Below are 26,561 nucleotides of genomic sequence, written 5' to 3' on the forward strand. Positions count from 1 at the left end.
ACACATTCTAAAATGTTAAGAACACTTTTTGAAGTGTCTTAATAAGGAAAACATCTTTATGGACTCTGGTGTGTCCATGATCTCTTCTTGAAAAATTTCTTACGACAACTTCTTGCTCAAAGATATAACCCAAGATGAAGAAAACTCTTCTGCAATTAACTGTTCAAGAATTTCTACTTTCTGATCACCACCTCCTGAAACAATTTGAGGCATTAAATAATATTGACATCACAACTGTCAAGAAAACACGCAATCTTTATTACAGAATATATTACAGATACAGTAGGAATTCTAGGCAGGTAGGGACATCCAAAGCTAATTCTACCTGGTGCTCTACCCACAGTCTGCAGTGATGTCCTACAGCCTCAGCAGCGGCCTATCACAGAATATCGCACACATCTCTACCCAAACACTTAAGACAAATCATCTCGGGCGATTTCAAATTAAAAGCTTGTAAAATATGTAACCTCTCCTAGTTTTTGCAATTAATAGGGTATGTCTGCAATTAGCCTGACTTACAGAATGCTACACTGTTGTCATTAAAAGATGTTTTGTGAAAGTGCTGCTGTTATTATGGAGGCTCAAGAGACCAATCCCTCCTAGAGGGCAAGCAGTGGACTAGCAGAAAGCAACAGCCATAAATCACGCTGTCAGGTAGCACAGAGAACAGAAGTGAAACACAGGCACATGAAGGCCATTGACTGTAAACACACCACAGCAGAATCCTAGTCAGGATTTACTGAACCTGTAATTAATTAAAGTTTCCTTCAAGCTAAATTTTTAATAAACAAGGATTTCTGCTGACAATGAAGAAATACAACACCACAATTTTAACAGCTCATACTACAACACCTATTAACCGTTGTTTTACTGTATTGGGAACTTTCTTGGAGGTTGCCTCATCAGTAATTTGAAGCTCATAGAATAATTTAGAACCTTTTAAAACATGATAATGGATTTAATGTTGGATGTGCCATTTTGAAGCTGTGGAACTTCAGAGTTTATGCTGTTTTATCATGTATTCTTTAATTCACAGTTCCTGTTTGGTTAGATTCAGGCATGTTTGTATTATTCTTATATTTATTTTCTTGGGAATGCATTCCAGTGTAATATTTCAGGTCATACACTGTTAAACTGAAAAAAATAAAAATACAAGATTAAGTTCAGCTCAGAAACAAACCCTGCTAATGCCAAAAGATAAGACAGCTGTAGTCTCGTTCTGAAATTCTATAGTCCAGTACTTAAAAAGATGCTAATGAATACAAGAACATTCAAATAGATGGAATAAGGCTGATATCATAGTTTTGTTCAGCACAGCGTCTCAGGCTTTTAAAATTCAAGGACAGTATTACCACCTAATATGGTGATGCCATTGATTGTGTTGATTATTGACTTGTCTTCTCTGGGATGCATGTACCGTACTAAGACTAGAAGATTTTCAGCAAACACCATTGCTTAAAGCTAAAATGTTTCAGAGATGTATTCTATGGACAAACCCTGAAGAAAGCTTTTTTGTTCTGCTGATGACCTTGCAGTAGCTACGAGTTGGTTTCTGAAGCTACTAAACCACAACTGTTTCAAACGTTGAAGATACAGAAATCAGATTTATCTTTTTAGCTGTTAAAATAGTCTTTTTAAAAAATACTTAAGAGAACGTGAACTCTTCCATAATATTATGTATTACAACATTAATATTTTTAAATAGAAATATGCACGTAACACCAGACTCAAAGAATGAGACTAATGATAGATATGAAATTCTCTAAACTTTCACATACTTTTAAGGCACATGTGAACTCACCAAGAAAATACCTAGTCACTTGCACAACTATATCACTTATCAATCAAAAGTGCACTGTTCAGCAGTCTTTTCAGTATCTCATAACCAACCATTAAGACCAGAGATCCATAAATTCAGCCTATAAATCCTCTAATATTTCCTTACCCCCAACAAAGCAATTTAAATGGCACCATGAAGAGGCTTCAAAAGAACACATTATAATGTTTAATAATGTAAATGTTGCAATAAAATGAGGTAGAGCACTTACTACATATTTAAGAGGAATGTTATTTGTTGTGGCATGATACAAAGCTTATCTGAGTTTAATCCCTAGCACAGAGGCAGTCTTCAGCTAAAATAAAGGCTTTACAATCAATCATACCAAGAACTTTAATCTTTGTAATCTACTATGAGGGTAGAAGACTTAAGTATCTACAGTGTGCAAAGTTGTCTTCAAGTAGGTGGTTCCACAGGTGCAAGCATCATGAGAGGATGATTGCTTTTGTGGGCTATATTTTGTCCAGTGTCTGACTAGAGTAGATGAATATGTAGGTAAGGATTTACAGACTGGATCAGATTACCAGCTGAAAGAAGAAATAACATCAGTGATATTTGTTCTAAAGATTGAGAAATTAAAAATTCAGCCTTGAACTCGAGAATAGTCTCCTCTCATATCTGAGATGTTGAATCAAGATAACTGAAGTATGATTCCTCTCTGATTGTATAGTTTTATGCCAATGTTTAAATGTTTTAATGCTTTAAGTCACTTTATGCTACACGAAGTATGAGTGTAAACTACTGCAGGAGGTTAATAGCATAAAACAGCACCAAAGGACACAGCCACAATTGCTACACCACACTGAAACTGAAAGCTGACTTTATGGAGGAGGACTACTATTTCACTCTGATTCTTCCCATGACGTCCAATTTATTTACACTAATCATCACAGAAGAACCAAACGATCTTCTGTTATCACAAATGGAGGGGGAATAAAATCAAGTGTTGTATTTCATCCAGATGGCCTCAGACTAAATCTGAAGTCTTGGAAACCTATCCAACTTCTTGTTGCATCTACCTTCCATCATCTAAAGCGCTAGTTACCAATCCACTTTCCCTTGAGGATAGCTGAAGACTGACGATAGCTGTTAGCTCCTTCAGCCACAAAAATACTGCTTTGCCTCATGGTACACCTGTCAGTACTAAACTCTTTTCCTCTGTAATTCTCATTTGTTAACTTTAAGTTCTATATATCTTCATTTTTTTGAAATCATTTGTTCCTCTTCCACAGGCCTGCACAGTGTATTCTTTAAGTTCTTGAGAAAGCATTTGTGAGACAACAAGGGGAAGTACAATCCTGAAAACCTGACTATGCTTGCAGATGGAAAAAAATCTGATCCCTGTTTGTCAAGTTCATTAATTAACAAATACCTCAAAATTAAAACACACCATTTAACTTAGGAAGATATGCAAACATGTTACTGAGATCAACACATTTTTAGGGATTGAAGTTAATTGAACAACAGGAAGCTATTAGCACATTAGTATGTACTATTTCTTTTTTGCTATGTACTGTAAAATGGCATGGATTACCTCACAATATGTTTAATCAAGCGCACCGTATCATTTACTTAATTTTTTTTTGCTAGTGCAGAAAAGAGACAAGTTTCTAAAATTACAAAATGAATATCAATTATTACCTTTTTGTTGGTGTAAGAACCAGTTTCATGGAGAATGGCAACCCTAAATGGAGGCCACCACGTGTGGAATTCTTTTACCCACTGATGCATCACAGTAGCTGGACAAATGATCACTGTTGGACCCAATCCTTGGTACCTAACCAAGAGACAAAACCAAACCAAAATCTTTAACATGCAATAAATGCTCTGTATTAAGTGTCTTATTAAAATGACACATAATACCTGGTACCCTGAAAATTTACAATTTCTTCAGAAAGTGTCACAAATATATTTTTGCATATCTTGAATGTTCAAGGATAGCCTTATTGTTTTCATTCTTAAGCATTTCCAAACACAACCTTTACACTTCTGCACAGTAAGGAACATACAGTCATCTCCATTTTACAGAATGAGAGCTGAGGCTGATAAACACTATGGGAAAGGCTGCAATGCAAGATTCATGCAGTAGTACACAAGCTCCCTCTGTACATCAAGGCAATGAGATAAGAGGTGAGTTGGAAGTCACTCAGACAGGTTGACAACACAACCATGCCCACTCTTAGCAATGCCCGCTTCTCAACCAGACCCACCATGAGGTCTTCTGCTTACTAAATAATGTGGCTTTCAAGTAGGAGCTAGCCAGTCAGAATTAGTTAATTCCTCATTCTGAGTACTGCTGCAGAAAATACTTGACCACGCACAGATCAAGATATTCTGATGCTCTGCCTTGCAATACACAGACAAATAAGAAGCTTCACCAAAAAAACCCAAAAACAACAACAACAAAAAAACAACAACCAAAAAACCCAAAAACCAACAAACCCTATCTTTTCCCCCACAGAGTTACTATTGTGGAGGACTTGTCAATTACATGCACCAGAAACCAATCCAACCAAACAGAAAACCTCAAACCCAAACAAAAAACCAGAATACATGATCTTACATACAGAAAGGATGTTATGATATCAGTGTCCATATTTTGAAGACGCTAAAGTTTCATTGTCATCTTACCAAAGTATCTCAGATCTTAAGCTGAAACTGTATAACAATGTCAAGAGACGTTCCTGAAATGTTTCTATGAACTCAGTGGTCCTCCAACAAGGGCAGTTAACAAATATACCAACACAACATAATCAGTAGAGAAGCAACCTTAGAAGAAGCAGTGATACCCAAATACATAACTGGCTTGAATGATGGAGTACAGTGTAGCAGTTTTTTTTATATAAAGGCTACATCCGGAATCAAATGAAGAATATAAGTCTTCCATGTTTTCCATTTAATGTATTATTTTACAAGTCATGTACATGCTGTACAAAATTTAAATGGCTCACTATAAAGTTATGTGGTTTTTTTTGTTCAGTATACTGCTGCAAGATTTGCTTAATTGCCTGTCATAATTTACATCAGATAAATAGGCCCCCAGAACTAGAAAACTCAAGTATCATTCATGCATGCATCTGTAAATCCAAGAACACCAACAAGTACCTTTTCCGGTAATTTCACCAATAAAGACAGAATTTCAAAGTATTGCTCAGTAATAAAGAAATGGCATGTCAGCTCTTGCAAGAACAGCCAGTTACTCTAACACAGTTTTAAACAGTAACGAAGATGGAAATTCCTCTGTGTAAGTTACAGTTTTTATTAGTACTACTATTTTTTTTGGCATAGGTAATTCCCTGCAGATCAGGAACTTTAACTTCCATCACAAATCAGCTTGTGACTTCCTGTAAAGCATTCACCTGGTGTCTTGCCAGAACAAATATTTTAATGTAAAATTTAATAAATGGAACTAAAGGTATTAGATCTAATTTAAAATTCCATATTGTGTAAACTATTGATATTAATGTAATTGAGTTTGTAAACAATCCATTTGTGGAAGCTAACCTTAGACACTGTATTGACCCAAAATATCTAGTGTGGCTCATCTGCAAAATGAAGCATCAATGCCTGGAATTCATTAAAAGTGTTACATGTTTAATTTTTCCTGCCCTACAGCTCCATTGTCTCGTAAAATTTTTCCTTTGATGTCCCCCACTAAAAGAATTAAAGGAATATTGTAATTGAAATGTCATTAATAATTCACAGGAACCTCCTCCACCAGCAATACATCTGATGAAATATTAATTGAGCTCTACAGACTGACAGTCTGCAGAGGAGCACTTGCCTGTAATTTGAACCACGAGTCCTGATCTTGCTGTAGCTCAGACCTGCCAAGAAGGCAATTATCTGGATGGTCTTGCCCAATCCCATCTCATCTCCCAGAATTCCTCCTGCCTGCTGGCAGTGCAATTCCCAGAGCCACCTAACACCTGTCTGCTGGTACCTAAAAACAAGGAAAAAGAAGATGGCAAATGTTTGATAATAAAGATCGTAACAGAAAGTACTCATGAATTAATCATTTGGCAGGGTTCTTGCACCAGTTACAGTAACATGCTGGATGTGTGTTTTACATGAGTGCTCTATTTACTAGGTCATACATTTTTGATACAGTCAAATATTACATGCGACTTTCATTTTTTATGCAATACTAAAACATTTCTAATTAAACTGATAGTCATGGTAATTAGAGGGTATTTTATTTCATGTATATTTTAAGTGTTAAAAATAACTTGGAAAGCTACTCTAACAAAGCTATATATTGTCAGAAGACATGCAGGGGTCTAATCAATTACATTATTGGAACATATACCTTAAGCCAAAGGAAAAGTCTGACTTGTAAGTGGTGCAGACTTTACATTCCACTCTGAAAACTGATCACATCTGTGACAATGTGACAATAAGCTTTCTTTTCACATAAATTCGTTTAGTAAAACTTAAACTCTTTCAATGAAGAAAGAAGACAACAAGGGAAACTGCATTGGAAGGCAAAACAATAGATACACTGTGAAGAAGATACAGCAGAGCGTTGTTGAGTGGGAACGTCAAGGATGCTTATATTCCCAGTCACTCAGTGGAAATTGCATAAGCAAGAATTTAAAATATATCCCAATTAAAAGAAATTGATTAGAAAACAACATCCAGAACTGCAAGCTAAAAAGGTGTATATGGGCGACTGGACTAAGAATCATTTAAAAACATGTCTGTTGGTTTTTTTTTAATTTTTAATTTTATTTATTTATTTATTTGTTTGTTTGTTTGTTTTCAATTTAAACTCCCTTTTCCAAAATGTTTTATTCCTGATGCTGTCATTATTTTATATCATTGTATCATTTCTGTGTCTTGTAACACAGAAGATCAAGGTCACTGGTACTGTTCTCTTGGTGGCACACATTTTGCTGTCATGCCAAGCACAGCAAAGAACAAGACAGGCTTTTTTTTTGTAAACTAAGGATTGCTCATTCTGGGGTATTCTCAAATGCACATTTCAAGACTGTGTTTCTCTCAGAGAAGAATGGTTAGAACTACTGACAACTAACGACACTTGTGTCTGCTACATCCTATCAAAAATCAATTTATGTTGTGATCTGTATGGATTTAGATTAACGTTGAAAGGAAACAACAAAATGCCCTGAGTAGTTAGAGAAAAGTGATCAAAGAACACATCTAATGGTTCAGACATCATACTATCTGCTGGTATCTCAAATGCATTATACCAAGGAGTCTGTAAAAAAACCCTTTTATTAGGGATGAATTGACATTAAAAACACAGGAATTTAAATTAAACAAGTACCAAATAGTTTCCAGCAGTAGCTCTAAACAGATGAAGATATTCATACAATATTTTACGAAGGTCAGAATATCTTCTTAAGGAAATATTGAAGAACTGGAGAAAAACAGAAATCAGAATCTACTTCAGACTAATTTCCAGATTGTATCTTTAGAAGACAATTCCTTGATAATATTTTTTTTTTTGGTGACATTTCTTTGTATTACAGACAGTGCTAACAATCTAGCTGCATTTATAAGCATCTTTCTGCCTCTCCTTCTATCTTCTTAAAAATAACAAGAATATATTTAATAAACAAAGTTTCAGAGAAATTCTGCTTCATAAATATATAAAAATGAAGATGATGCCGGTGCTTTCATCAAACACATTCACATAAACAACATACAATATATTAATAGTAACTACTGATTTTAACATGTACAATTAGGCATATTAATAGATTTAATTTACGAGGAAAACCTTTGAGTTTTGTATATTTGAAAATATATAGATATATTTTTCCCCCCCTCAAATAATGGAAAGAGAGTAGCAATAATCATGCATCTTTCTGCAGTGAAATGAAATTCCCAGTAATGGTAACTGCACAGAACGTGTCAAACAAAATCATGAATATGTTTTTAAGTAATAACCTCTAAATTTGTTTCTAAAGCCCTGCGTAGACAGGGTCCATCTATATGGCTCTAAAATTTTATATTGTTGGTCTTTTGAAAAGGCAAAGCATAACAGCATTTCAACTCATTCCACCACTCCACACATGCTTCTACAGCCAAATATGATCTTACAGAAATGTAATTCTTAGTCTTTTTAGAGACCCACAACATCTCCCACTTCACAAAAGAATGGATATGACTGCACACAAAGCATGCTTGTAACTTATTTCTGCTACGAGCTGTTCCCAAAATACATACTTTCATGGACAGCACATTATTTTAAATGACTTGAAAGTACATATGGAAAAGCATTAACATTAGTTAATGTGGAAAGTTAAGGTGCTTTATTACACGCTTTGTAGAAACATCCAAACTTAAAATATTGCAATTGCAACTACTGTAAAGCTTAAGATTTTACAGGTTTTTCCCAAATAATTTATTTTTGGTTACATGGGGAGATAATCAATTCTCTTCACTCTTACACTTTCAATGAGCCAATTTCTATGCTCTTTTTTTAACTTAAAAACACCGTATAAGTAAAAAAAAAACATTGCCCATTCTTTGAAATAGTTACATATAATATACTTAATTCACATTAAGTAAATATACTAGAATGCATCCCTCAAAACCTCATAACTGTAGCTGGCAGAGTATAGGCACTATCTTACTGAGATGCAATAGCACTGCAGTTGTTAGGAAAACATGCACTCAAAGCGTGTAAGGAAGAAACCTGGTTTCCTCCTTACACTGAATTTTCTCAGGTTAAGTGCATATGCTTTTAAGTCAGTCTCGCTTACCACAGTTTTAGTCCAGGGCAGCACCAGTGGTACTAGCTAAGTAAATGTTGCTGAGTGTTCTTCAAAGCAGACAGAAGTATATAGGAGGGAAGAAACAAGATTTTCTACTTGAACAGATTTACAAGAAATAAAACAAAACCAAAGAAATAAAAAAAATGAAAAGCAACTAACAAAAAAACAACAACAACAAAAAACAAAACAACCAAACCAAAAAATGGACAACCAGATTAAGGGCCCAATATTTCTACTAACTTCTCTTTAGAATTCAATTCACATATGCAGAAAGATCACTTACAAAATGGTGCGATACACCTCCTCCTTGGATCAATGTACTTCTATGTTTTCTACTGAACTTGTTCAGAACTCAAAGTTTAATGACTATTGACTATGGGCCTTCCTACGCTGGAGGTTTCAGCATTTAAGTTACAAGTCAGACAAATCATTCAACTCAATTGATCTTTCTAACCACTTAAGAAGTCTTGCCAACTGACTCATGCTTGCAGGGATACCCTTCATTAGCGTGGCTGATATCTCTAAGATTAATTTCTAGTTGTCTGCCTTATTTCGATTCCCTTTGGGTTGCTCAGACCACACATCCGTTCTCAGGATGATTACTCCTGCAGTACCATTGCATAAACAACCGGAGACCACATATTGGCTGTGTATGGTCCTGGCAACCAAGTCATTAATTCATTTCCATTTCAGAGTTAGTGCTTTCCTCCTGAAAAACTGCAGGACAACAATAATAATTTCTTTGAGGTTAAGACTAAGTGGCCCTGTTAGAAGAGTTACTGTGTAAGCCTATAAGAAACAATAGCTTTCTGCTAGGTTATTATAAGATTTTAGAGGTAGCTTTTGAAAGAGTAGATGGTTTTCCTCAAGTGAAGTGCTGCCAACAAAAATGAATTCAAGCCATCGATGCATGGAAGTTAGAGAAAACTCAAGGATGAAATAAACTTGTCAGCAGCTAACTTGTTTAGATTGCCTTTTATAAACAGCTTTTTGAGATTAAGATGACTTAATTGAAAGTGTCAGTGGACACAACAAAACTCAAAACTCTCAAAAAAGCAGAATGGAAAGCAGTCTTGTCCAAATCTGTAATCCATCGTTAAATACTAAAGGAATTAAGAATGCACTCTCCATATCTGAATGTTCTTACCAGTAACATTTTAAAGATCTTATAATGTGACTTCATAAAACTACTCAAAGTAAAAGTTGGCTGTATTTTTTGCTGGAAGAAAACTTCAGTCACTCTCAACCCAATCACAGAAACGCTAAGATTCCTTGTTTTCATTTATTACCAATTGCTAACACCATATCTTCATAGTAAAGTCATTTTTCTATCACTCTGCACCCAAACTAAATGAAAGCACATACCAATAAAAGAAAACATCTACAAAAGGAGACAAGGAGAGCTTCTCAACCCTTGCTTTAGCTAATATACATTTACAATAATTATTGATTGTATTTTCATAAAACAGCATTTTGTGCTTGCAATAGCCAACTTTGTTTGAGGTTTGGTTGGGCAGGACTTTTGAAGTTTTTTTTTTGTTGTTGTTGTTGTTGTTTGTTTTTATTTAACAGAAATAACTGAACACAGAGTTGTAGGACAAGACATCTAGAAATCACCACCACTGTTACTAATAATATCGTTATTAACAGCACAGAACAGCCTAAAGTTAAAATAAAGCATGCAGTACATACTTAAAAAGCTTTTTGAAGAGAAATCCCGGAATTTTGAAACCCTCTTCAAATTCAGTGTCGCTTTCATCAGAAAGTTCCTCAGCAACAGGATGTTCTTTGTCCTTCAAACGTTCTCTTTGCCACTTCCTATAAGTGACACAAACAGTCAACATTCAATTATTGTATTGAAAAGATACTATATGAATACTACATTGAATTATTCATCAAGAAGTAAAGAATAAACAAAAACATTTTCTCAGGTGTGATGAATTGAAGTAGTAATCCACTGAAGGAGAAAATTATGGATCTAAACGCTCAAAATATTTGACATAATGTGCACATGCTTCCAAACAGTCATAAGCTAATTACAATTACCTATAGACAGCAATGCTAATGCAATGTAATTAACAGTTAACACTACTGAAATACTGGCAATGTTAAGCTCCCAAACATCCATTTAAAAAGGATAAAACAAAAATAAAACAACAAAGAAATAAAGACCAAGTATTACAATGATATCTTTCTTAATTTAAACAAATAACTAAAATGTCTTTAACCTAGAGAAATGTTCAGCAGCATGCAAACATCACAGAAGACCCAACTGGAAACATCACTGTCTTTGAGCTGACGGGGTCTAAAGATGCTGAGCAGTCATCGTTAGGAGAGTTAATATTTGACATTTTGAAATTATGGTGACTCGTGGCATGCAGCCCAAGTGCTGTATTTGGACTCTGCACAGACTACATCCAGAATTAGGTTCTTGTCCTTGTCTTCTCTTAGAAAGAGCACCAAAAGATTTTCAACATCCAAAACAACTATGGACTTGTGTTTGCTTTAGTGACCCAAACAAAACCATTTAGTTGTAACAGCAAAGCATACACTTACTGCCAGGAAGGAAATAACTGCAGAACCTGAACAAATAAGTATTGAACTACCAAAAGCACTCTACAGACAACTTGGGTTTCGCTGTTATTCACTACTGAAATTGCATTCATTGCAGCCACACCAAACACAGCGTACAGCCTGATAAAATCCCTATAGAAAGCGGTAAGCTGTAGAACAAATTAAGAACACCCTCATGCTACTGCTCTTTGTGCAGTACCAAAGCAGACATATTTCATCTAATAAGAAGATTGCTGCATCTATAAGGATGAAATGACTGCATGCCTCCTTGCAGATACCTTAGATATATCTATCAGTGAAGTTTCTTCCTACCAAAACACTCTTCTCTCCCCAGTGAACAGTCCTGTCCTCTTCAAGCCAGACAAAACACTTTCAAATGAAGCATGTACTGCAATTTAAGCCATTGTAGACATCATTATTTGGATACTTTTTCCATACTCATAATTAAAGGTGCTGGCCTGAATGAGGCTGAAGAAAGAACCCTGGCAATCTAAAAGCATCTGAAACATAAGACACAGAAATTGAAATTGTTCAGGTTCCAAAGAACTATAAATAGCAGCGATAGTATGAAAAGAAGCAACTTGGAAGACTGAGGCTAAAAACCTAATATAAGCCTCCCAGCACTAAAATCTCCAGTATTAAGCTACAAGAAGCCTCCTAAATGAGACACTGTGAAACTCATCTATCCAGTATTTGCTTTACTGAGAGAACATATTCCAGAAGTGAAAAAATACTTACAGCTTGCCTTTATGGAAGCAGTCACAAACATGGAACTGTGGTATTGTTTTATTAAGTGAAAATAAAGACCATCATTTCCAAATGTATGCGAGTTACAATAACTACAAAACCAAAAAAAGCACTGAAAAACTAACAAGAAAGCATAATACCAGACGGGTTCATAGAGATAGCTTCATACCAGTGTATTTTGACCTCAAGTTCTAATGTCTTCAAAAGCAAAAAATATAATGGGAAAAGCAGCATATGCGTAGAGGGGGGGAAAGAAAGCCAGTCTTTCTGATGAAAAACAAATGAGTTGCTACTATTTTTTTTGTCACCTCTCAGTCTGTTCTTATTCCATTATATGAAATCACACACCCTGTTAAATAGCAAGAACATCCAACCAAACAAAACAAAACAAGAAATCAATACAAAAGTAAACCCCACAGATACTTTTACGTAACCTAACACAGCTAAGAAAATTTCTACCTTACAATTGCAATCTTCTAAATGGTTGAATTAGGAAAATAACAATAATAATAATAAAATAATGCTCTCAGACTAACAGACCCATAAAGATTGATGATACTGGAGGCACAGCATAGAAGTGCATTTATTTTTGTCCAGTATCACAATGTTGTGCTAACAGCCATGAATTGTCAGTTACTGTTCTGAGTTTCAAGGAAAGACAAAAGATTCAAATTGACAAATACTGACAGTTGCTGCATCAGGTTGTGTCACTGCTGGAAACAGCACACATCAGAACTTGGTTATGTTATCTGACCAAGTTAAGATAAGGCTTGAAATGTGAAAGAAAACACCAACAGAAAACACGTACTTACCACATTAAAATCAAAAGAGTTTCAACTAAGAAAACTACTAAAGTGACAGGTAGATCACTTTAGAAAAAAAATTCAAATCAAAAACAATTGGCAAGCAAGGCACTATTTTGTACAAGAGCCTCCTCATCCAGTTTCCTAATATGAACGTCCGGCAGCCAGCACTGGTGCTTCAGCCTCCCCTGGGAAGAAGCAGATTGCCCTCTAGTGTACGTTGGAAAAAGTGATCCAGAAACAACCAAGAGGAAAAATTCCCACAGTTCACAGCTCTTAAGGAATTTAACCAACATTTTTTCTGCTATTAGTTTGACCTGCTAGACCTCCCTGGAAGTCATGAGATTCTGAGAAAAACAATATATCTAGAATGTGAACTAACACATCCAGAACCCAGTTATCATAAAGAAAAATTCTGATATAATTTGTATTTATTGTTCTATTGATGAGTATAATTACACCAGCTGTAGAACTGAAGCTCTGCTGTTGTGTCTAGCTAAGGTCTGCAGGCTTTTTGGCCTTTGATTTTCCACACTCAGCTGAAAGAAAAAGCAGTAATTTGTTGTTACAACTGTAACAACGTGCAGAGCTTCAGAAAGCCATTCAGTTTCTGAAAAGCTTTGAACTCAATACAGAATATTGTATTAAAACTTTATTATTTTCAATAGAAAAGTGAAAACATTCCCAATAGGTGAAGTAAAGGGAAGACAAACACTGCTAGACCAGACTGGCCAGGTGGTCAGTCAACCTCTACTCTGTAAGCCAAACTTTCAAGAGAGAAATGGCGCTAACTCATAATTTAACTTAATTACAGGGTACTATGCTGAACAAAGAAAAAAAATCCATACAAGTCTGAGTTAAATCTCATTACTGTGCCTAAACAATTGGCAAGCACAGGCTTTATTGTATCACCAAAGACTTTTGAAAACAGAAGCACGACCTTCAAGAAATCTATGTTTTCTTCCATCCATGGTCACTAACGTAAGCACAATTTTATCCTGCAAGTGCCGAATGAAAGCCATATATCATACAATTAAATCTTTCTTAATATAAGATTGTATTCAGATACTGAGCCCATTTCCCACTTATTGCAATACCCAAGAAAGAAATTCTGCATCCAAAACAGTAATGAGCACATTTTTTTTTTTCTTTTTAAAATACAGTCAGGAACCAAGCTGAGTGTTTAATATAGTTTGCCTTTTTGAAGCACAATATCTTTTCTGTTTTAGACAGCTAAGAATCCCTCACAGATTATTCTAATTTGCTAAACTGAAGCATTTGGCATTACTTTTTTGATCTAACTTTTTATGGTCTGTATACATGGATTTAATTGGCACATCCTAACAGATGAAATAAATGCAGTCAGTACCACAAGTCTCCACAAGTAAATTAAGACTGATGTAGATGATTACACACTTGAGCTTAGAATGAAAGGTGTACTCAGTGAGTGAGCCAAAATATATCTTCATTTGTGTCTCAGATTTGTCATTTTAAAGAGCAGTTAGGATGCTCTAAGAAAATGTCTTCCAGGAAAGGTAATATTTAATCCTTTTTAAATTTATAACTCTGAAACAATGAGAGACTGACTGACTCAGTAGCTTTAAAGACAGTTTGTGTATGAAAACTGATCCAACTTGAGAAAAACACCTCTCATTTTTTAGTTAGCTTTAGCTTTGTTTTGACTCTTTTTATCAACTGTTTTGTGCACTGATAGCCACAACATCCAGCAACTCAGCTGCCTGTCCGATGCTTGGCACACATGGCAAGCAGCAGCTTCTCTAGCCTTGCCTCCCAGCCCTTCACAGCAATTGAAGGAAGTGCTATTCAAAAAACTATGCTCCACAAACTATACAAAAAAGCAAAGAAAATGCAGCTATGGCACTTATGTCCCACAACCTGAAATTTAATTCTTTTCCTGCAGCAGGCATACACATACTAGCAGCTGCTATGGGAATAGTGACCCCAAGATAAATATTAAAACTTTTTGTTTCCTAGCTACTACTTCATGCAGATATTGTATTGGTGATGTCAAAAGTGTAACACATTAACTACAGACAGTGAGAAAGAATTATTTGATTATATTTACAATTCCTATTTTAATTCGTGCAAAGGAGAATTTTTGTTAGCAAGCAAAAGAACTGGATGGGCTGCAGTTTCCACAGCTCCAAAACCCTGACAGAGTAAACCAAGAAAATCATGCTGTTACTTTCTTGCAGAGAAGTCAGAAAAGGCTTATTTCCTATGCCTTTAGTATGCATTTAAGAGAAGCTTACTTCTATTTTCTGATTCTAGGTATGAAAAGCTAAAAATAGGCACAGTTTCACTGAGCTGCCTTCAAAGAAAGCGGCTGTGCCGTGACCTGGCTGCTCCACCAGGTCGGTGACCGCTCCAGACTCCTGCTTGTGCCAGTGTGGAACAGCTCTCAACTAGGGCAGTTACTGCTGAGTATGACAAAAAACACACTGAAACCACAGCTGTTGTGGGGGATCAAGTCTCTGAGACCTTCAGCACTACCTCAGAGACTGATGACCTAATCCAGGCCTCTGGGTTTAGCTGAGAATAGTCACTATGAAGGACAGCTGAAGATGATGATAACACTACCTTAGCACCTGACAGTCTGTCACTGATTCACTTTACCTCCCCACAGCCCTGGTGTTCCTTGCTACATTAGCCAGAAGATTTTTTCCCTGCACGTCTGCACAGAAATACTGCTCCAGTAACGGTAACAAGAGAAAGGCAAGAGCCACGCAAGAGAAGAAATATTACTAAGAGTGCGTGCTGAATTGCGGCCTTTCCACTTTCTGCTGACCATGTCTGGCTGTGAGTGACCGGGCTGACTGACACAAGTTGCCTTTAGAAGAAAAGTAGAGCAGCTCTTCTCCTGCATGCCCTGTTTACTACAGATGCACCAACTCCTCTTTGGAAACAGTCAGTTTCTCTAGCAGCCCCATAATTAGCTAATTATCATGCTTTAACATCATCATCATCATATCTTCCCCTTGACACAGACCAATCTCTTCAAGTCCCATCTCTGAAAAGTTTTAATGTTAAAAAAACTCATTTTCAGCCTTCAAGAGTATAGGACTTTATACAGCATCAAACACAAGACTAGATGTTCAGAATACTAAAGTAATCCTAAAGGACTTTCCCTTGCCTATCTCAGGGGTAAAATATACCATAATCTCACTCATTTATTTGCATTCAAAAGTATAACTGATGTGAAACAAGACATAAATGTAAGCAAATGACAGCACTTCTATAGCATTCTTAATATGTTTCTTAATTCACTACACTTTATTTTCTCATGGCATTTCCCATAATGAAGATTACCTGGGGGTGTCAGCATAAAAACATCAATGTGGACAGCTGCAGCTTAACAGCCATAATAACTGTGGCTATGAAATTTTTAAGAGATGTAGTGTTTTGGTGGCAATTACAGTTATTGATATTTCTAAAATTCATTTAGGCTTTTATTGTAACTTTAGTAACCAAAAGAAATGTACTCTATGATATGACTTTGCTAAGGATAAATTGTCACAATCTTAACGTTATTAAAAAACGTGTTTGAATGAATTTAAACTGAGAGTCATATTAAAACTTTCAATCAAAATAAATTACTCTTGATGAAAACACTGAATTAAAAATGATTTAATATTGGTCTAATTTACATGTGAAGAGTACAATTTTATTCAATAAAACAGTAAATATTTGAGTGGTTAAATACAATAATTTTTTGTTAATGTACCCAATAAAAAACACACTTTTTTGACGCTATGGACATTGTTCTGATTAGCCTCTCATTGAAATCTTCTATTCAAGAAGCAATAAACTGCTCTTTAACCTTGAAAAGCAGCGTCCTGGGATTCCAAGCCTAATGCCTCATGCCAGCTCCTGATCTGCCTCAGTAACGTGCAACGTAAATGGCAAGTTGACCTCATCCTACTTAACATTTTGTTACCTGTAATAATGTCATAACTGGAACACAAGCACCTCTAGCAGAGAATACCTCTTCCACATCAACTCTTATCACAGGAAAAGATGGATTTCATACCTCTACATCTTGACCCTTTTCTTTGATACAGACATACTATTAACCAGACAATGCTAGGATGTTTGCCTACATCAGTCACTCTCCTCTATAGCTTTAATACTCACTTTTCCTTTCATTCTAGAAGAGTTGCTTTCAAGATGGAATCCCTGCTTTTCTAGGGGCTATAAACCACTTGAAGGACCTTAGCAAATTACATATCACTTCACTGGTCCTTAAAAATGTTTTCCAAGAAGCCATAACAATAGAAACATTGCACAGTCTTCTTGTTAGGAGCTCAACAGCAACGGTACCAGTAGGAAAAAACACACCTCAACAGCACACTGTAGCTACAGAGAAATCACTAACACTCAGGCTGAACAGATTTCATAAATTACAGATTAGCACTTGGTGTTTCAGGTGCCATTTCCAGAAGTAACTTGTGTTCTTGACATCTAAGCTATATTGCTTCTCTTCATAGATCTTACACAGTTTACAACCTTAAGTCATCACAGCTGGAGAAAACTACTACCACTGCCACATCTTTGTTAGACAAGGACATCGCCATCAATAAGAACAGACAGAAAGGAAAACCACCGTCAAACAGGGAAGCTGTTTTTATACTTAACTAACAGCAACGTGATGTTCAGTCTTTGTTACTCATCTAAGTTATGCCAGAAGTATTACCCAATAATGAAAAAGAATAGATGATTCCCTTTCAGTATGAATTTTAAAAGTATAAATTCAAAATCCACTTTCCATTGATATTCAAATTAATATATTTGCCTCAGATTTCAACAAACTAGTGGATTATATAAAAACAGTATATAAACATTTGTTCAAAGAATTTATTCGTGACTAGTCATTAACTAAAGCCAAAAACTGAGCACCTCATCTCAAGCCAAACCAAACACATCCCTCACAGTGAGAAAGTGCCTTCTCTCTGAAGAGGGAGTCTGTCTGTACTGTAATTCTGCCTATTAAACAGAATGTGTCGTATATTTGAAAGGTAGATATGAGGATCTGCAGACCAAGTACTGTTTAAGTAAACAGTAATGCCACCAATACATAATACATTTTAATAAATACTCTATTGTTGGCACATTCACAGTTCTGTAAATAACAAACAAATCCCAAACTGAAATAACTTACTTTTGAATGATCTTGAAACAATCAGAAAAATTAAATAGCAAAGTCCTAATAATTAAGAGTCATGCATAATTCCTTTAGGAAGGCTATGATCATTCTGACCACATCCTTCCCCTTATTCCAGTTCCTAGTTGTTTATTACAGACTTTGTCTTTTACAAGTGCAATATCTTTTGGTAATGTTGCTACTAAAATGTCTGGGACTAACCTTAGTCTCTGTTTATAATAATCTTCATCTCCATCATCTCTCCATCTCTTTACTTTGTGCTTCCCTTCTGTATGTTCTTCCTCCTCAGAGCTTGGAAAATAATCAGCATCGCTTCCAGCATCTTTAGAATCCTGCTTCACTGAGTATTTTCCCTTTCTTGACAAATTCCTGAGTTCGTAATCAGAATCGTTTTCAGCATGTGAAGACACCTGTTCTTCCACATCTTCAGCTGCTTCTGCATCAAGATGTTCCTCATCAGGTACATACTCAGATTCTCCACTATCATCTTCCTGTCCAGGCTTCAGCTTCATAGTCTCAAGATTTTTTTTCTCTTTTGGAATACCCGCTTTTGAATGAACCTGAAGGGCATGCTTCTGAAGTTTCTTCAAGTGTTTTTTTAAACGTTTATCTGTTTTTGACAGAGCTTTACCTCTCTTTTCCTTTGTAGCAGATGTGGGAGCTATGCACTGAACATTTTTGGCTCGTGCTTTCTTCTTCACTCCTCTGCGAAGGGCTAACTTCTTTCTCTCAGATGACAGCTTAGCTTGATCTGCTAAATACTTTTCAAAATCAGATGCTTCATTTAGCATTAGTCGCCGTGTCTTCCTCTCTGGCTTCTGAGGTATTTTAGTTCCAAATGGGGTCATCTGGCCTGTACGAATAAGCTCTTCCCACTCTGTTTCCTGAATGGGCATAAGCATACTGCCAAGAGATGATGGTCCAGGTTCTGTAACAAAAAAACAGAATAACCACAATGACTTCCACACTTTCTGAATAACTGACACAATAACAAAATGGTGTGTATAAAAACCAAATGGATTTAAAGCTTAAAAACAACTCCAAACTAGCATCATACAATATAAAAAGGTCAGAAAAGGCAGAAACCAACAAAAAAGGTCAAAACAGACTTGTCTGCTTTAAAATTCAAATTACTTCTAAAATTTCACATAGGAAACATTATGCACACTCTCAGAATGTTAATGCTTCTGGAATAACACATGACAGCAAGAACTATTATAAGAGAATAACCCTTAATTCCACATGGACTCTGATGTGCTCCCTATATTCAACATGTCATCATTCACTACAACAAAACACAATTCCCGTAAGGAGTAACAATGTCCACTTCTGTTTCTATTACTGATTGTTCAGATTTTCTTATAAGCTTGAAATCCGAAATTTCCATTAAGCATACCAGGAGAGAGACAAAAGACTGTCTTCCCACAAGCTAAAAAAAAACAAAACACCAAACACCACCACAACAACAAAAGAAACCCAAAACCAGAAACCTTCCAATACTACAATACCATTAGGATTATGGTTTTAAAAGTCAGACTGACCACACAGCATGTTGCCATTGATAAGCACTACAGTTAAATTGCATACACAGTTACTATATTTATTATATTTGTGTTAACTGTGGTTATTTATCATACTGAACATTTGCATAAGAAACATAGAGGACAAACATACTGCTCTGGAAGCTGTTTTTTGGTGTTTTTGTTTTTTTTTCTATTTTTTTTTTTTTAAACAGATACGGGAGGGCCTGATAGAGAAAAAGTACTCCCCTCTTACATTTCTAACTATAATGCTCAACAATAAGAAAAAAACAATTTTGTTAATGTTGATTGATAGCATCCAGCATATAAAATGTAATTCAATCATGATGTTAGTCATCATTATCAAATTAGCTATGAAAAAACGTTAAGATTTCCAATTTATTAAGCCCAATACTCTAATGTGCATCAGTCATCCCTACTGAACTGAACAAGGATTAACATCCATTTCTTAAAACTTCCCACATGAATATGCCAAGATTTGCAATTCTGCAGGTGCAGCAAATAAGTGTTCTGAACATTCTCTTTGAAAACTAACCACTGAAATGCATTTCCTTATTAGCAAAGATCTTGCAAATTACCTTCAAACAACAAAAGGCATTAAGTTTCAGTCTTCTCCCATACATACCTTCATCCTCAAATTCAATTTCATTTACTTTATCAAGAATCTCAGTTCCACCAAGAACTGCTTGGAGACGTTTCTGTTTTGCTTTGATCTTCTTTAGCTGTTGCTCCTTGAATGACAATTAGGTACATCATTAAAACTTTAAGATGATTCAGAATCCTGATATCCTTTTAAACAACTCTTAAGCTATAATGCTTCCTGTATTTTCTACCAGAAAGTCATACTCAAATGTTCAAAGTATCCCATTTAATAAAAAAGCACAAAAAAGGGTCACAAAGTGTCTGTAATTTAAAAACTCACAGAATATGCATAAATTTATATGTACAGTCATCTTAAAATACACAGCAAGACATTACTATTCACACACACATTTCACCTGCTCATTAGGCATTTTCATGTCCATCTTTCAAGGTCATTTTATAACTATGCTGATACAAGCAAAAGCAACCCCTGGATTAGTGATATATGCAGAGAATATAGAAAAAAAAATGTCCATGATTTGCAAGACTGAATTACTGGCAAATAACCTATTTAAACCAATTATAATATTTATTAGGATTTATTTATCACCCAGAAGTCTGGTAATGTTTGCTTGTTAGGAACTAAAAAAAACCCCACAAATCAGTCAGACATCTTAATATATGTTTGTACATAACTAGTTCAGGAATGGTTGCAGTTACTTTAACAGCAAAAACTACAAAGCAAAATGCATTTGAAAAATAAGTGAAAATATTAAACACTACAGACATTATAACAAGTGTAGTTTGTTACTGAAATGAAAATGATTCACACCTAGTATTCTGCTACCCCTTTTATCTGACTGTAATGTCCTCAACTGTATGTTTACCAGTAATGCTGCAATTCCCTTGGTGTTACTATATTCATTTACAAAACAAGAAATTCCAAATAGTAAAACTAACACATAGGCAGTGCAACTTTCCTCATGTGTAACTTTATTTTTCAAAGTATTTTCCCACCCCTACAGAGGCACATAATTTAGTAAAAAATAAAGTTTACGATGCAATCAGCTTTTTTCCTTGTGTGTGAAGGAAGGTGCTCTTGCCTGCCAAGTCCTGACGTAGAATCTTCAACATCACAAAATGTAATGCATTTTGTACACTACAATATATTACCTACTTTGTACCCAACCATTATCCTTGCTATTGAAGAATTTATATTACAAAACACTCCCTGCATAAGAGCTCTAAGGAAACAGCTCTAACAGTTAGTAACTTCCCATTTATCTGAATAATTCAGACTTTTCAACTTTTCTTTTCAAATATGACAAAAAATAAAGTACTAAAGGGCAATTCTCAATGCATAGTTCAAGATGAGCTTCAAACAGAACATCTGCCTCCAAATACACTGTGACTTAACCAGAATCTTAAGCCTACTGAAATAACTTTTAAAGATAATAGTTTTCATACAGAGATTCATTTTTACCCTGCAAAGGCCATTAGAGATGATTAACAACAGATTTCCAATGAGTTATGAACTTCATCTGCTACTAACTTGCATGACTTCAGTAATGTGATAACAGAAAACAGAGCACACAGTTCCTTGATGACACTTCAGTGGTAAGTATGATAATCATATACCTTCCCGCTACCTCCAGCTACTTATTCCTAATAGTAAGATGCTAGACTGGGCCACTATTCAGAACTGTTTGGTCCCATTCCCTCTCAGTTGTCCAAATTGTGAATACAACATTATCCCAGTTGCTGACATGATCAAAAGAATAACTAAAAAGAAACAAATAAATGGGGTCAGTGGCAAAAAGCCTGAGACTGGAAAAAAGTGTGGATTGGAAGTTTTTGTGTTGGTCAGTCATTAGAAAAACTATTAGATGTGTTTCCACAAGACAGTGAGAAGATCTAAGAACTACATTCCTAACCAGAAGTTTTGCTTTTCTCCCTTCTCCTACCCATTTGTAGATGTACAGGTCTATTGCTTACAATGACGCCTGCTAGATCACTCTACAGCTCCTTTAACTAACTACTACAGCAGGAAAAAACTGGAGCAGCTTCTGCCATAGCAGCAAGTTACAGCAATTCACAAAAGCAATGATACACATTACTACAAGAAAGATACAGTGAAAGAGGATCAGGAAAAGGATTATAGGAAATGAAGGTAATGAGAGCTGAGATTTAGCCCAACTTTCAAATCATGCTCTAACAATGCTTTGCTATTTCTTGAAATACTACTAGGAAAGATCACTCTTCCAAGCAACTTTTACAGCTCTGTCTGAAATTTGAGTCAACATTCTCCACCTCCAAATAGACATGCAAACAAAAAGCCAACGTCAGCTCCCTCCCTTCACATCTTTAGTTATTTACATTTTTTCTTTTATCGGTAGAAAACCAAACCATTTTAAAAGAGAAATTTTAGCAATTTTAGACTGACTCTGATCGATACAATTAAGCAAGAATCAATCACATAATCCAGACCTTAAGCACAAGCTAAGTACTGACAGCAGGAAATTAAAGTAATCTAATCACCTTGTTGTATTTTTGCCGTTTTACAGAATCTAGTTTTCTGCTTATATCTTTGTTGTTGGCAGCCTGAGGTGAAAGTTGCTCAATAATTTTATCTATTTGTTTCAGAGATGTTGTACATGATCTGAAAAACAAGTTCCAGTAAAGAAAATTAGAACATTCTCAATTCAGACAATTTAGAAATTCCAGAACGTTTAAGGTAAGATTTAAAAAGGACCACGGTTAAATAAGCACTTTATGGCTAAATATCATTAGAAACATTAAAGACTTCAAAAACATTAATAAATATTAGTGAACAAATTTCTACTAATAATAAAACTTCAAAGGAAATGACACTAAACTTCCACTGTTATTTAGTACTCAGAAGCCACAAGCCTGATGATCACAATAATGGAATGAAGTGGCTGATTCTGCTATTAAACAGAATACAATAAAAAAAGCAACAAAACAGACTACAGTGACAAGCATCAGGGATGGAAGCAGCAAAGAACTAACTAAGATCAAGCATTGTAACTGTTCTTATCAGTCCAATATCTGATATGTCTTCAATGGGAAGACTTTCTATTGAACAGATTTTGGGGCTCAGGAGTTGGATCTGGAGCTCGCTCTTTTCACTCTGTGCACTGTTCTGACATTGTGAACATGGCACCGAGGCACTCGGTTTTGTGATGGGTCTTTATAGGTCAAGTTGATGGCTGAACTTGATCTTGCAGGTATCTTCCAATCTACACAATTCCATGATACTATACAATAATTTAAATGAGAAATTCTTTCCTTTCATTTTGTAAAACTGTCCACTGACTAATGTCATTATATAAGAATGCCTTTTTAGATTACAAGATATATAGTTTCATCATGTGCATCTTCTCAATGACCATCTACTTTTTTCTGCTACATAAAATCTAAAATTAAGCTCCAGTTTTACACACATATTTTGTTTTATATCTCCACACCCAAACTGGAAAATTAATGCATATGCTTAGCGCTATACACTCCATAGAAGTTCACAGAGACAGTGGAGGTATACGGTACTTTTGAACACTAGAAGACAACATTAATGCAGCTCAATGAAAGATGCACATGTAAATAACTTTATCACACAATAATGCTATAATACCACATATTTCTCTACAATGAGATTAGAAATAGGAAGTTCTGTGATCAAAACTCAATGACGTGGCCGCTACCGCTCAAGGTCTTCTACTATCAACATATAACATTAAGCATTTGATCATTTGAAAGTATCCCCAAGGACTTCATACAAACCAGAACAAAGGCTGTTCTGGTTGTAGTACTCTGACAATATGGAGTCACATAAGTTACAGAAAATAACTGTACCAAGCTATTGAAACAAATTAGAAGTGGGTAACCACATGTAACACGGAGGATTGAAGAAGTGATACTTTTGTAGTAACTTTGAATAACAAAGTATAACACATGTATCCACGGCCCAGCAAACACACAAGCACAGCAGCAAGGTGCGCAACAAAGTAGAAAAAGGAAATACACTCCATATCTTACATCTCTACTGCCTTGATGCACGACTGAACAGGCCAAACAAGAGCAATGCTTCATGCTGATAGTGAAATGCTTTAATCTTTCAGCTTTTAAAAATGAGACATTGAGCACAATTTGATTGCCAGTAACAGAAAACAAGATCAAGGAGAAAAAAAAACCAACAACTTACCTTAAGTCATCCAAAACTGACTGATATTCTTTTTCAGCATCAGCTATTTTTGCTGCTTTGTTAGCTTCATTAATTGCATCATCTACTTGCTGGAGAACTCCTTGCTCCAATACATCCTGGTCATACACATCAACTCCTAAACCTTTGAGCTCAGCAGCCTGTGCACTGTATGAAACGGACTGAATCTGCTGTCTGTTGATATGTAAAAGAGGTTGTCCTCTTTTGGGCACCTCCAGAGGAACTGCCACAGAAGTGGATGGCTTGCTGTCATAGTTGTGAACTTCAAATCTATTACCCTCGTCACTGTTACAAATGCCATTTTCGTGTTCAGTTCCTGATTCCTCAGTATCATGAGGGCAAACATTGCTTACAGTAGTAATGGAGTCTTGTTCTTGAATACTGTCTGGTAGGTGGTTGTTTTCTGTTGGCATCCTCTGTTCAAAAGCAAGAAAGAACAGTAAGAATCACATCACCATAGCAATATTCACATACAAAGTTCCTCATTGAGATGGTGCCCAAACAGAAGTAAAACAAGCATGTATCTTCATGAGAAACTGTTATTTCAAAACACCTGGTAGCATACCCTTCTGTGAGCCATCTTCCACCCAAAGGCTTCTCTCTTTACACTAATTTCTACAATCAAAAGGAAGTGGCAAAAACATCTTAAAGTCTACTGTATGATACACTCCTAGAAAATGCAGGTATCAAGAAAAAAAAAAAAGTCTGAGACTACTATTCTCCTCACCAGAGTGAACTGAGCCTTGCATAAACGGTCACACTCCAGAGGACAAAAAAACAAAATCATACGTGACATAAAATATGCTAAACCAAAGTACAAGCATTCAAAACAGGATAAGAATCAAGCATAAAAACCAAAACATTAATATTTACTGAATATTTTAAACAGCCTAACATAAGTTTTCTGATGTGCCAAACCTAACTTGGAAATTGGCTTTGTTTCCGTATTTGTTGTTGGTAAGAGTACAGCTAGAGAAGCACGCCCACTTGACATACAACCTTTTACCTTTTCCTAAGATAAGAAATTATGACAGAGAAGTCAAAGGACAGCTACTGGAGAAAAATCACAATACAAGGCTTCTCACCAGCCAAGAAAAGACAGATCAGGTGTTTGAGAATCAGACCAGGAAACTCACCAGCAAAAGCACTTCTGTGAACCACTGCAGGATTCAGTTTGACAGCTCAGCTTTAAACAGGACACAGTTCCCTAGGAAATAATAGGCTTCAACACGGGAACGACTTACCACGGCTATCTCGGTGCTGGTGTTGTTCAGAGCCTTTAGAATGAATATCTCTGGGAAGTACGTGGCTTTGTTCAACTTCAGGGAGGCACAAGCTCTGTGAATGAAGACGCTGACGGAGCAGGAGGGCTCAGCATCCCCTCCTAGCACGGCAGCCCGCGGGGCTGGGTTCCCACTCACCCTCTTCTTTCATCAGCCCCGAAGCGAAGCACACAGCAGGCCAGGCCCTGCGCATAAAACCCACACACCGTTACCACCCCACGCTCCATCAGCTCGCACAGCCCGCCCCGACTTCCAGCTGCACCACCTCCCCGCGAACGGGCCCGGGCCGGTGTGGCTGCGACAGAACCGTGTCAGACGGCCGTCCCTCAAGGCTGGCGAGATGAGAACCCGAGGAGCTCCGAGTGCTCCACACCCGACATCCCCTGACCGCAGGGTCCCACTAACACTGCGCTGAGCAGCACGCACCTCACCCACCGCCATCACATCCGCCGCCGCTTTGCGACGTCACTTCCACCTCCGGCGGGGTGGGCGGCTGCGTGTGTCCTACTGTCAATCTCCGCGTTCGTTCCTGATTGCTTCCAAGTGGCAAAAGCAAAATTAAGAGTTCACCAGAACTCGTTAGTCCTCCTGTCCCTTCTTCCCTCTTCCTTCTCTCTGCCCATCAGGCATCTGGACACTGCTTCTCTCTGAATTGCAGAACGGCCTTTGGCTCATTGTGATAGGACAAGCAAGCAGAACGTTTAGAATTCGTGTGCCGAAGGAGTTCTGCGCAGCTAGATTCGAACTTGGGCTCCAGGGGGCGATTTGTGATTCAGTTAAACCACAGAATTGCTTTCCTCAGCTGCCTTTTAGTTGCTCCTGTATATGTTCCTGTTGTCATCTTCTCTCGAGTCTTGAAACAGTGCAGATTAAAAACAACAACAAAGACAACAAAGCAATATATATATATACATACATATATATATATAGTGTATATATATTATACACACACACACATATATACATATATATATTACACACATATACATATTATATCACACACACGTTTCATATGTATATACACAT

General features: G+C 36.3%; 1 protein-coding gene and 1 non-coding gene across 4 annotated transcripts in view; one reads left to right on the forward strand and one right to left on the reverse strand.

Annotated features, from left to right (window-relative positions):
* Positions 1-26,236, reverse strand: part of ERCC6 (ERCC excision repair 6, chromatin remodeling factor) — a 40,399-nt gene extending 14,163 nt beyond the window's left edge. Inside the window, exons 1-9 of one of the 3 annotated variants that reach the window (XM_015866822.2) lie at positions 25,962-26,236; positions 25,497-25,720; positions 24,235-24,668; positions 22,551-22,671; positions 20,056-20,161; positions 18,091-18,817; positions 10,276-10,401; positions 5,622-5,780; positions 3,479-3,614 (exon numbers count right to left, since the gene is read on the reverse strand). In XM_015866822.2, the coding sequence (XP_015722308.1) occupies positions 3,479-3,614; positions 5,622-5,780; positions 10,276-10,401; positions 18,091-18,817; positions 20,056-20,161; positions 22,551-22,671; positions 24,235-24,665 (1,806 nt within the window). In that variant the 5' untranslated portion in view covers positions 24,666-24,668; positions 25,497-25,720; positions 25,962-26,236. Of the gene's footprint in view, positions 1-3,478; positions 3,615-5,621; positions 5,781-10,275; positions 10,402-18,090; positions 18,818-20,055; positions 20,162-22,550; positions 22,672-24,234; positions 24,669-25,496; positions 25,721-25,800; positions 25,933-25,961 lie in introns of those variants that run through there. The other 2 variants (XM_015866824.2, XM_015866823.2) reach the window with 2 other exon arrangements.
* Positions 23,009-23,201, forward strand: LOC116653637. Its single transcript, XR_004307839.1, has one exon. It is a non-coding gene; the product is annotated as a U2 spliceosomal RNA (small nuclear RNA).
* Positions 26,237-26,561: the final 325 nt, after the last annotated feature.

Source organism: Coturnix japonica, chromosome 6 (assembly GCF_001577835.2).
Source record: "Coturnix japonica isolate 7356 chromosome 6, Coturnix japonica 2.1, whole genome shotgun sequence".
Lineage (NCBI taxonomy): Eukaryota > Metazoa > Chordata > Aves > Galliformes > Phasianidae > Coturnix > Coturnix japonica.